The sequence below is a fragment of the Pteronotus mesoamericanus genome, unplaced genomic scaffold, assembly GCF_021234165.1.
Source record: "Pteronotus mesoamericanus isolate MK-2021 breed Mesoamerican mustached bat unplaced genomic scaffold, CSHL_Meso_final contig_221, whole genome shotgun sequence".
NCBI lineage: Eukaryota > Metazoa > Chordata > Mammalia > Chiroptera > Mormoopidae > Pteronotus > Pteronotus mesoamericanus.
The window spans coordinates 7,235,416-7,248,185 of NW_026555092.1; the positions used below are offsets into that span (position 1 = coordinate 7,235,416).

Here is a 12,770-nt window from a genome sequence, read left to right on the forward strand (position 1 = left end):
TGCTATGAAAGTGTTTTGAAAATTATAAGGCCCTATCTATAGAGATATAAGATAATATTAATATAGGGCACAAATAACTTATACATGTTGCTTTGAGAAATGACATAGAATTAAAATAATGATTGCTCGATTTGAAATCTGCCTTAGTAACTATAAGGAAACTTTGAGAATTTTGAAACTTAAAAATCTAGATATTTGTCTTTGACCTCACCATCTCCTTAGAGTGAGATAACTATATAATATATGATCATTATGTTTTTTCCCCCCAGACTGACATCTACAGACACCATTCCTAAAAGCAAATTTCTTGCACTGGGATCCAAATTTCGATACAGTGGTCGAACTCAGGCTCAGACCAGGCAAGCTAGTGCTCTGATTGACAGGCCTGCTCCTCACTTTGAGCGTACAGCAAGCAAGCGGGCATCCCGGAGCCTTGACGGAGGTTTGTACTGAATTTTGGTGATTTCTTATGTCCCCAACTCTTTAGGGAGAGATAAAGGAAGTACAGTAATCTATAAGAGAGACAAATTGAAGAATGTCATTGGTAAAATGAAATGGATCTCACTAATTGTCTAAGTCAGTGGAATCATCTTAAGAAGAGAGATTCAGAGAGAGTAGTGACTAGGCCAAGTTTCCATTGGTAGGAGGTAGTAGATTGAACACAACTAGAATTAGAATTAAAATCCAGAATATCTACCACAGAGTGAAAACCTAATGTAGTATACTGAAATAAAGCCCTCTTGAATGTTTTTAAATAGTTATTTTTTTCAAGTGGAAAAGAGGAAAAGGGTCTGTCTCACTAGAGCAGGCATTTAAAGTTTAGATCATTTGTCGTGTGGCAGTTATATACAGAAAGGGCAGTCCTGTTGTTGGAGCCTCCAAATTTTGTTAAAATAAAATAGTGAGAAAATAAGTTTCATGATTGTATGTTCTGACAGAAGATCTGTGTGAATTTTTCTTAGTCTCAAGGATTTGCAAGCATTATAGAAATGAAGTACCAAGCCATATTCAGTTCTTTATGCCACTGAAAAGAAAGGTGCCTAATAAATAAGTTCAGAAGACAGTAACCAAAGTAGAGGGTTGTTATGTCTGGTGCTCAGAGCATCTGCTTCACCAGCTGAAGAACTAAAACTAGTTCAGATCCCAGTTTATACAATAGTCACAAGGATAGCTGATAACGATAATGAAGATTTTCCAACTTATATTTTTGTTGCCCTTTTTGCTTTTCAACCATTTCCATATATTCCTATTTAATACCAACAATCATTTAGTACCAAAAAGGATTTAGGAATTTTGTTTTACTCTGGAGTAAACTAGGGCACAAAAAAAGTTACATAGCTTGCTAGGGTCACACAACCAAGAAGTTCATCCATTTGGTGAGTAGTGGTTGCAGTGATTTTTGCCAGAGGCATACACCTGTGTCATCTTCGGATCTTTAAAACAAATGCCCAAACCCCACTCTTAGATATCTCATCTGTCTGTGGTGGATCTGAGCATCAGCTGGCATTTTTTTTGGGGGGGGGGTGGTTTGTTTTGTTTTGTTTTTAAGATCCACAGATGATTCATGTGGGATCCCTCTGATAATGGAACCACTGATTCATTGCTATCTTCTATACCTGTACGATACTAGTAGAAATGGTGCTAGTAAGTTTCAGAGTTAGAACTGGAATTTGTCTCCTTTTACTCAACGTGATGGTTTTGAGTTTTACTCTTTACTGCTCTAATATATAACTGTCTAAGTTTATGTTGTCAGACAGGAGCAATATAATACTGGAATTAATAGGTCCATAAGATTATCACAACCTACTCTCTTTAAATATGGGAAATAATTGAATTTTCAGGTTATGTGTTCTCTATATATACATTAAAATCTTGTAATAGGTAACAAATGAATTCATAAAACTGAAGAGCCAAAACATCTTTAAAAATATTCACTACCTACAACACTGTGAATATACTAAAAATCATTGAACTATGCATTCTAAAATGGGCAGCTTGTATGGTATGTGAATTATATCTCAACAACCAGAGATACTACCATGATTCTCCGTTGTGGTCCATAGTTTGTAGCCTTCTTATTGAAAAGAGGAAAGAAATTTGCCTCCTTCTGTGGCTCCCAGGTTATAGCTTTCACTTGAATTGCATATCTGTGTGTATATAATTTTTGCCCCACATACTCTTGAAATAATATTAACCGATAACAAAAGAAATAGAAAGACTTAGGTATGACATTAGAAGTTATTAATATTTAGGGCTTATTAAGTATTTTTTAAAAGATTTTTATTTATTTAGAGAAAGGGGAAGGGAGGGAGAAAGAGAGGAAGAGAAACATCGATGTGTGAGAGATACGTCGGTTGTTTCCTGCACACCCCCAACCAGGGCCTGTAGCAGGCAACCCAAGCCTGTGCCCTGACTGCGAATCGAACTGGTGACCTTTCAGTTCGCAGGTCAGCACTCAATCCACTGAGCCACACCTGCTAGGGCAGAGTCTATTAGGTATTTTTATAGCCATTGAATATGCCTTCCCCAGCTATCCTATAGAGTTAATACCTTCCACATTTTACAAATGATGAAACTTTCTGCCTGTTTCTAACTGCCAGTTTCCACACTTATATCTACTTTTCCACATGTGGTACAGATTGCCAGGGCTAGGAATGCTGAAGACATAAATCATTTGGCTCTGCAATATTAGTATTGGATTAAAACCAAATGCAAGTGGCAAAATAACACATGGTGAAAGCATGGGCTATGTTTCTATGATGCCAGTCAGAGTTGAATTAATTCTTTGAGAGGAGGTGTGAATACACATGTATAATGATACTTTAACACAACTGTGAGCAAAATATTTTGTCACATTCCCCTGTGTTGTTAGATTTGGTTTGCCATCTGCCATTCTTGCATTGACTGGCTTAGAGCACCCATTAGTAGCAGGGACTTGCAACAGGGCATTTTTCATTGAAAGATAAAGTAGATTCTGTAGATTCTTGTGTTCTGGCCACTGCCCCCCTCCTTTTTTTTTTTTTTAATGTATCCTCTGAGGAATGATTTCTTTCACTGGAGATCATTCCAAGATAATGAGCATTTCTTTCTCAGTGTTGTCTGAATGAAGTAGGTGTGAATTTCAGTATTGGTTTTTTTAAATCTGTTCTGATTCATGGATTTCTTTGTTTTATCTAATCCTTACTGTTTATAAATCTAAATTTATCAGGATATTTTAAGTGTAGTATACTCAGTTTAAGAAGGCAGGAAAGTGTGTCATAAAACTTGTAAAGGTTTTCATCCTTACTGATGTGGCTCAGTTGGTTGGTCATCATCCTGCAAAGCGAAAGGTTGCTGGTTCGAACCCCAATCAGGGCACACACCGGGGTTGCGGATTTGGTCCCCATTTGGGGCACAGATGAGAAGCAACCAATTGATGTTTCTTTCTCACATCGATATTTCTCTCCCTCTCTTTCTCCTCCTACTCCCCTCTTTTTAAAAATAATAACGAAAACCTTTAAAAAAACAAAATTGTAAATGTTTTCATGCAAGCTAATTAAAATTTAACACTCTCAGTACCTGAAAGGATAATTTGTTATCAGAAATATTAAATCATGTGGAAACACACTGCAACCTTAGACTCTGCCGGATAAGTGAGGTTTTACTACAAACTGTATAGATGTTCTTAGTCCCTAGAATAACAAAGATAAATATCATAAGAGTGTGAGTGATTGTTTTTAATAAGTGATCTTAACTGTAGGTGCCAAATAGTCCAAACCATAACAACTATTAACTCTGTGAAAAGATCAAATTTTATCATAAACCTACATTGAACATTCTCTCTAAAATAGTCTATATATAACCTTTTTCAAACATTAATTTTTCTTAACCTCAGCAACCTTGGCCTGTACACACTGGATGCCAGTACCCCCTCCCACTTCTCTTCCCAGTCGTGGCAACCAAAAATGTCTCCAGACATAGCCATGTATTCTCTGGGGGGCAAAAGTTACCTCTGACTGAGAACTGCTGCCCTAAATATATTAGAGAACAGGAGTTATAATGCAGATTGATAAGATTTGAGGAGGTGGTAGAACAAAACTTGAAAGCTTGAGGGGGCATTGTTTGTTTCTTTTAAAGACTAATGGCTAAAGTTTTGACTTCATACTATTTTAATCAATTGATATATTAAAAAATCAGTGTTTGGTTCAAAGATGTGCCTTTAAACAGTCATCAAAAGTATACATGTCTTAGAAGATCCGTTTATCAGGTTATTTTGTAATCATTCAATAACAGAAGAACTCAGACTTAATCCTTTTTTCCTAGAATATATTTTTAAGTCCTTGAAATTACCGAAAAGTGAATCTTTATTTCAAAAAGACTTTATGGAAGAAATAAGACTTAATTAACCCCTCTTTTCCCCTTACATAGACTGCATTATAGGCTCTTGAAACTAACAAACATCTTACAAGGTTAAACAATTGCTAACTTTTTAATAAAATGAGCTTTCAATTTCTTTGCTTATTTTGACATCAGCGTCCCCACTCCCAACCCCCGTTCCAGAACATGATCACCAGCACATTTTAGCTTTTCTATTTTGGCTTTCTTATTACCATCAGTTGCCTGGCAGAGCATTACTAATTATTTGTTTTTATACCTTCTGTGTGATAGTCCACTGGACACTGTAGCACTCATATGTGTCAAGTGGCATAGTGACCCTTGCCTTCTTCACTCATTCTTCTCTTTTCTTTTTCTCATACGACAGCGGCTGTCGATTCAACAGACCGAAGTCCTCGGCCCACTTCTGCACCAGCCATTGCTCAGAGTCAGGACACAGAAGGTAGAGTGCCAGGTGCACCTGCTAAGAAAACAGGGGTTTCTAAAGAACAGAAGGAAACAGTACAGGTGGAAGTAGAAAAGGAAGACGTGCCACCTGAGCAAGCTGAGCTAGCATCCACAGAAATTTGGAAGGTATGTCATAAATCCAAGGATCTGGCAAATTCACTTTCTGATTTACAGGTGGTAACTCCTTGACCAGAAAGGTTTTCAAAGTGCTGATTCTTACAGAATCCTAATGAGGTTATTTCTTCCTCACTCTTTCTGAAAGAAGTTATCTCCCATGAACCTGTAAAATGCTTTTGTAGAGTTAATGTCATGAAGGTTATAAGCTATCCTAGAAGTTTTCACGTGACCCAACCTTTACCAAACTTTTATATTAAAAAATGAAGTCTATAAAACATAGTAGCACTGCGATTGTCTGCTTTTAAAAGTTAAGTTTTATTCATCCAGAAGGAATCTCCACATTCCTTTTTCAGAGTAAGCTATGCTACAGTTTGATAAGGATATGTGTGCAGCATAACCAGAGAAGATCCAGGTGTCATGTAAAGCACATCTGTGTGGTGGTTTAAACCTTCACTAGCTTTAAAAGGCCAGGAAGATCCATTATGTAGGAGAAGTTATAATATTGACTTGCTTACAATTCTGAGTTGATTGTACCCTTAGTCGCTGGACCTTGTTGAAAAATTACCAATTTAATTAGATTTCCCAGAAGTAGCAATAGCTAGACTGATCTTTTGTGTGTTGATAAGCTTTTTAAACATATTTAAGCAGTGATGGGGTAGAGGTACTAGTTCAGATTTAGTGGAGCATTGCAAATACAAGTCTCACTGTTGACAATAGGAATTAACAGACACAGTCTTTATAAGAAAAATGATATTTTTATATCTGTTAAGAAATTTAAAACCATATAAGATCTTAGTAAGAGCTCTCACCTTGGTGGATGGATTAATTCTGTTCTTTTGGAGTCAGTTCAAAATTTAGTTTATCTGTAGAACAGAGGCCATTTGGGCTGTTTTGACTGTATTTAAAAAACTGTTCAATATGACATGCAGTTTTACTGTCCTTTGAGACCAACTTGAGTCCAGAGAGGAAAAAAGTTGACTGAAGGGTGGGCGTTAGCATCTTTGTACCTAGTCAAAGGTGCATGACAGTTGCCATCAGGTTCAGTGTCAACAGTGCTTTTTTAATATTAGACTACCCCGGTTTTTAATGTTAGGATCTCTCACCTGGCACTTTTAACTGTTATACTAACTAGAAAGTGTTAGATTACTGGAGTGAGCAAGGGAATCTTTTTGAGTAGCTAAGGTTCCTTTCGCTTTCAGCTAACTTGTTCTTTTGCCTGTAGACAGACACAAGTACCTTCAAGAAAGGTTCTCTTAGCTCTTGGGACCTTGGCAGAGTCAAGAGATAACTTTCTGGTATATACTCCCCATTTAAGTGCCTGCAGAAGGGCTTCTAGCCAATTAATTCTGTATAGTACTGTTTTAAGCTACTTGTGTGGAAATCAGACTGAAAGCCACCTCATATAACCTTCTATTACCATAATAGTAGTAACAGAATTAAGAGTGACTCTGAGTTGATTTTATTTGTAGCAGTTAGAAAATAATTTTGGAAATTATCTAAAGCTATATTTATTGCATAGAGCAGTAATAGTAATAAAGTAGTCTTGTAACTGGGTACATTTCATTATCTGACACTAATTTGATGCCAGTTAGAGCCTTTTGGCATCTTTAGTCATTTGACAAGACCTATTTTGCAGGTGTGTACATCTTTATCTTACTTAAAGTTCTCTGTAGGGACATACAGAAAACTACTGTTCCTACTTGGCCTCCATCCTTTGAAGTAGAGACTGTCAATTTCTTGCTGTTGGATTGCTAAGAACCCAAAGCAAAAAAGTCATTATTCATTTACACAAACAGCTTAAGCTTTACAACTACCATTTGCTAAGCACTCAAAACTCTGTGAAGATACTATTTCCATTTTATCAATAAAAAACTTAACTCAGAGAGGTGAAGTAACTTGCTAATGGCCACACAGCCAGCATACTGGGATTCAGAGTGGAACTGACCCAAATTGTTAAATAATAGTAATTACCTCTGGTAATTAAAAGTGGTATTGCTGGGTGTGCTTATGATTTGACAGTGTCACAAGGTGTGGTGTTACCTTATGTTCTTCACTTTCAGTCCTAGAGAAAATAGCACAATGACATTGTACTCTGAAGTACTGCTGCCAGGTGTGACTGAAAAGAATAGCCAAAACGATTGATTGATTTGGTCCTATAAAGAACTTAATGATGCAAAGTGATTGAATTGACCCTTAATAAAAACAGTTTTCTCATTTTGAGATATCCAGTGTATTAGGCATTGCTCACTTTATTATGCTTCCTTTTACTAGTCTGTGTAGGTTGTTTATACTTACTCCATTTGAGGTGTATAAAATGGCTATTACAAAGATATTTCAAAATTAGGCAGGAGGCCTTAGTTATTCTCTTCCTAGTGTTAAGGATGAATCCTACCCATTCAACAAACACGTGGGTTCCAACTCCCTAGAGAGGAAGTTACAGTGTGTTGAATATTGCAGCTGAGCCCTGTGTGTGTTTATTTATAAACCAGTCTTGGTAATAATTGCATGTATCAGTAACAATTTGGATTAAGTTTATTTTGATGTTTTGTTGTCTAATAAACGCAAGGGTGAAACTGCCTCCTTAAATATATTGATCAACTAACAAAATGTTTTGTATTTACCTGCTTAATGTTATATGTGGTTTATTTATATGTGTGCTTTAACTGTAAAGATTTTCTTTTTGTTTCTAACTATCATGTATGTCATACATTAATATCTTCACTTGTAAATTTGTTTTTAAATGTTATTTAAGGTACTTTTGGATCATTAAAAAGTAAAACAAAAACATAGCTTATTTAAGCCTAATGTCTTTAATAAGTACATTTTTATAAATAAATATAAAATACTTAATCCATCAGTAGAATAATTACCTTAACGTTCTTTTTTTTTGCACATTTGGCTGTCCATATTATCTCCTCAGCCTTGAAAATGTGTTGGTGAACTAACAAATTACTCTTGAGAGTAATGTCCTTTCCTGTTACACCCCCTGAAGGCTGCATCATGATGATTACATATCGGTTTATTTCAAAACCAGCTTAAGGATGCAGCTTATTTGGAAACAATGCTATTCATAAAAACCTACTAACCTAAAATGTTTTTACCACTTTATTTCTTAAATGTAGGTGGAAAAAACCCACATCGAGGTCACAGTACCCACCTCAAATGGTGACCAAACACAGGTTTGTGCCAGTAGGCCACTTGTTCCCTTCCCCCTCCCTCCTCCCTCCTCAATTTTTTCTACCCCCCCCCGCCCCTCTCCTTAAAAAAGTGTAAAATGAAGGTTCACGTAAACTTCAATGAGCCAATATTTTATCATTTTTCTTTCTTTTTTTTTAATAATATCAAAACAGAAGCTTGCAGAAAAAACTGAAGATCTGATAAGAATGAGGAAGGTTAGCCATTTTTCACTTCACGAAACTGCATTAGCATCACCCATGCTGACTTTTACAGTGCATTAAAAAGACAGTGATCCACTCTTTTCATTGATTTCTCTTAATCAGAAATTACTTTCAGATAGTAGAAAAATATATGTATCTATATGTGTATATGTACACACATATGTATACAAAAGAAATTATAATCCTGTACTATATATTGAAAATTTTTTCCAGTAGGAAAATATCTTTTGAAACATGAAATAATTACTAAAGACCAAACCTATCCTTATTAAACTTTATAAGAAATATTCGCAGTGGTACCATATTCTTAAGATCATTGGCAATGTTTTATACATATTTATTATGAAACCATCGTAGCATCTCCCAGCATTGTTAATAACTTTGTGTTTGGCTTCTCTGTGCCTCTTTTTTCCCAGCTCTAGAGTGGGATGAATCAGTTTCTACTGAATATAATATTGAATGACCATATATAAAATGCCCATAGATCTCTCTTATGGAAAGTATTAGAGTATACATACTGCAGTATTACTAAGTATGAAATATGTCAAAAAACTAAAGTCTTAAACAATTCCTCTACTCTATAGAACATGGAGTTTCAAAGCTTCTTAATCATGTATTTTAAGATAACCCCTCAACAGCTCAATTTCAAAAATGAACATAAAACAACTTTTTACATAAGAAGCCAATGAAGCCAGGAGCACTGTCTATTTAAATAACATCATCACATTCTTCCATCATTCGTGAACAAGGTCATTTTCTGATGGTAATTGTGTTCTCTGTGTGTCTTTGTGGTTTTGTGATCATTTCATGTTGGCATATGCTATGCTGTAAACATTTAATTTTAAATAATTTTTGGTTTGCCAATTTGCAATTTTTTCCCGCAAGAACGACTTTTTAATTTTTTATGCTTTTCTGTTTTTCCCCTCTTTCATTTTCACAGAAAAAGAGAGAGAGACTAGATGGTGAAAACATTTATATCAGACATAGCAATTTAATGTTGGAGGTTTGTATGAACTTGAAGCTTATTTCAGTTGGTTGCCTGTAACCTTCTGCATTCTTTGCTGATGCCCCTTTCTTCTTTCTGTGCTGCATTTGGTTTTGCATGCCATTGCATGAGACAATTTTAGGTTTAAAATGCTTTTGCATGTTGGTGAACATGAAGATCCGTAACCATCTCACCTGATTTCTCTTTAGTTTCCATCTCTCATACTTTCCTGAAGAATATATGATTGGGACTTCCTTCACCTGTTATGGTTCCATTGTTTTACCCACTTCCGGAAAATTTATATTGCTACTAAAAAATTCTTCAAATTTTCCAAGAGTATAAACTACCCTATGTCCCAAGCATCAACTTTTTTATCTTCTGAACTGGAAAAGTAAGATGTATGATCACAATTCAAAATGGGCTTAAAATATTGGGGACACCAGAAAATGACAGAAGGACAGTCGGGGGGGCCGGAAGTGCGATAGAGGAGGGAAAAAAGGGAACCTAGCATGTAATGGGTAGTTAGTATGGCTAAGATAGTTTAATCATAAAAACAGGTGTGTGGGTATGAGATTATTATTTTAAAGATGAGAAAATTGAATCTTAGAGAAATTAAGTAATTTCCCTGTGGTCACAGAACTGGTAAATTGGTAAAGCTAGGGTTTCAGATAGGGCCTATCTAAATTACTAAACTACACTTTTTTCCCCATTCAGAAATAGCAACATACTGTCTGCTATAGCAATTGGAAGGTCCTTTTCTTGTTATATTCAACACTGGTTAGATTTTTACCAGAATTATGTTGCATACTTCGTCTAGTTTTGGGCTCTCCGCATTGGATAAAGAAATATACATGTAAAACTAATTAAAAGATTCAGGGAACTCTATGAGGAAAAATGAAGGAAACTAGAATTATTCTGTGTGGAAAAACTGAGGCCATGTTAGTTTACACATTGAAAAACTCTTATATAAAAGTTGGTGACCAGATTACTTTACAGTTCTGCCCCAGACAGACAGAGCCAAAAGAAATTAGCACAAACTCTGATATCAGGGATTTAATTTAGATATAAAGGAAATATCAATATATAGGAAGAGGATAAACATGATTCCTGTGTTCAGGAAGCTTACAGCGTGGGGAAGTAGGGAGGAGAAAAACAGTTAAGTAAACAAATAGCAATTAAATGATGATGAAGGAAATGAACCATGTGTTGTGCTAATGAAAGGGATCTACTCTGAATAAGATGGACAGGAAAGTTCTCTCTAAAGAGACATTTTAACTAATACCTGAAAGATGAACATATATTAAATGTGGTCAATATTATTAATCTGGAAGTTTGAAAATACTTTTTTAGGTAGATCTCTGTAATGGTCTCTACTAATTACTTAAGTTCGTCTTACTCTATGTCAAAACATATTTTGAGTACCTGCTATGTTTAAGGTACTTTGATGAAAGTAGCACAAATTATGGCCAGCCGTCATTAATCATGTACCCCGTGGTGGGCACAATACCAAGTAGTCTACATACATTTACCTCATGCAACATAGGTTTTGCCAAGGCTGGACTCTAGGATATTTCAGATGTGGCAACTAGATCTCTTTTCTTTAGCCCAGAACTGAAACTAGATCTGAGTGGTTCCTCTTCTGAGATTAGGAAAAATAACAGATGTCAGTTGATCTCCTTGAACTCAGCCATATAACATCTCCCAATTTCAAACATGCCTATTTCTTGGCTAGTCCATCTTTAGTGCTTCTTCTTAACTGGAACCTGCAGTACCAATCATATATTTGTCATTCGTTCCATAAGTGTGTTATGGCTTCTGAGACTCATAAAGTCCCTTGTGTGTGATGTATTTTTCCCTGGCATTTCATTGACGGCAGTGAGAGGGGATTTCTAATAAGTGTGTGTTTGAAAATTAAAACTACTAACTACCTTTTGAGAATATTTTATATTAAATGAAGTGTTTGGTTTGATTGCTGCTAAAATTATAATACGATAGGCATCAAAATGTGTCTAACCTGAAACAACTAAAGTAATTTGGCTAACCATCATTCTCTAGTTATTGTAAAAGTTTGGGGTTTTTTTTTGTGTGTGTGTGTGTTTTGTTTTTTTTTTTTTTTTTTCCTCCTAAGGAAGTTCTCTCAACCTATCTGTCACTCTAGCAGTTTTTTTTTAAGCATTCCTCTCCCTACTCCTCCCCCACTCCCACTAATGCTTTGTTCTGGCACAAATAAGGTCGAGTTCATTTTTAGATGTACCACCTCCTCCTCCATCTCCCAGAGGGAACTTGTAGCAAGTCTCTATGACAAATTCTATTTGGAACAGGTCCCTTTGAGATCTTAATTTTACTCTGTGCCCCCACAGGTTTCCAACACAGCCAGCAAAGAAGGATGGAGAAAGCTCCCTCAGAAGCTACTGATGTTACTGAAACATTTATTTTCTCAGGTTCCAAGCCAATGAAAAGATAGATAAGAAGAGTAACATATCTCTCATGTTAAAAGGCTAACCTAGAGAGTTGTGGTTTTACCATAGCATCTCTTGCTCATTTTTGTTTTGCTCCATTCACACTTTTAACTCTCCAAAAAATGTTAAGTTGTTTTTGGCCCAAGCAGATGTCATTTCCAGTCAGGAGCTGGGTCTCAGGGCCTTACATGCCTGGTAGTTCTCAGTTGCTCAGCCTACTACTGAGTCTTTGACTGAGCTTGTTCATGACTTTTCTTTAGCTAGTAAATATCCTATTCTTGCTTTCAGCTAGAACGAAAGCGCAAACTGTTGTTTCCTCATGGTGAAGCCTATATTCATGAGTTATATTCACACTTTATCCCAGAAAGCTACAAGATTGCCTTTGTGGGGTTAGTTTTCTCTTTGAATGACTTCAAAGCTAATATACATTATTCATTCTTGCAAAAATAAAGAGAATTGACTATTAAATGAATTTTTTGAATGAATATCTCCAGAATCAAAATTCCGTCATGCATCTCACTGATTCTTTTTTCCTATGCTATTTTTCCCTTTGACATTGCTTTAGAAAAAAATCTAATTTACTTGAAGTCTCAATTGTTTCAGAAAAACACTTTTTAATTAAATGGGTCCCAATTTCTTTTTTCCAAAATGAGGCTGTTTCCCACAGAGTCTAAAAGAATAAAAAAGACTAATCCCAGAAATTCACACAGCATATTAGGAGATATATTTAGTATTATGCTTTTCTTGGATACAGAGCTGCCTTGATACATAATAAACACAGAGTTTTTAGCAGTTATCAAGTGACAGACTCCCACATATTTTGATCTCAAGCATAGATCTTTTGAGTTTTTTCAGAGAAGTATTTTGGACAAAGAACATTCGCATTCTTCAAGTTGTATTTCTCAGAATATTTCTGGCCAATCTCCCTTTTGAAAGTTGTTAAATACTTCCTATTACATAAACCTAAATATTTCTCATTATATCTAGCTT

At 35.6% G+C, this 12,770-nt stretch overlaps 1 protein-coding gene across 6 annotated transcripts in view; it reads left to right on the top strand.

Moving 5' to 3' along the window:
- Window positions 1-12,770, top strand: part of EPB41 (erythrocyte membrane protein band 4.1) — a 163,967-nt gene that overhangs the window by 112,116 nt on the left and 39,081 nt on the right. For 4 of the 6 annotated variants that reach the window (XM_054571860.1, XM_054571861.1, XM_054571862.1 and 1 more), the window contains exons 11-15: window positions 270-442; window positions 4,742-4,947; window positions 8,061-8,117; window positions 8,289-8,330; window positions 9,277-9,339. In XM_054571860.1, coding sequence (XP_054427835.1) covers window positions 270-442; window positions 4,742-4,947; window positions 8,061-8,117; window positions 8,289-8,330; window positions 9,277-9,339 — 541 coding nt within the window. The remainder of the gene's footprint in view (window positions 1-269; window positions 443-4,741; window positions 4,948-8,060; window positions 8,118-8,288; window positions 8,331-9,276; window positions 9,340-12,770) is intronic. The other 2 variants (XM_054571864.1, XM_054571865.1) reach the window with 2 other exon arrangements.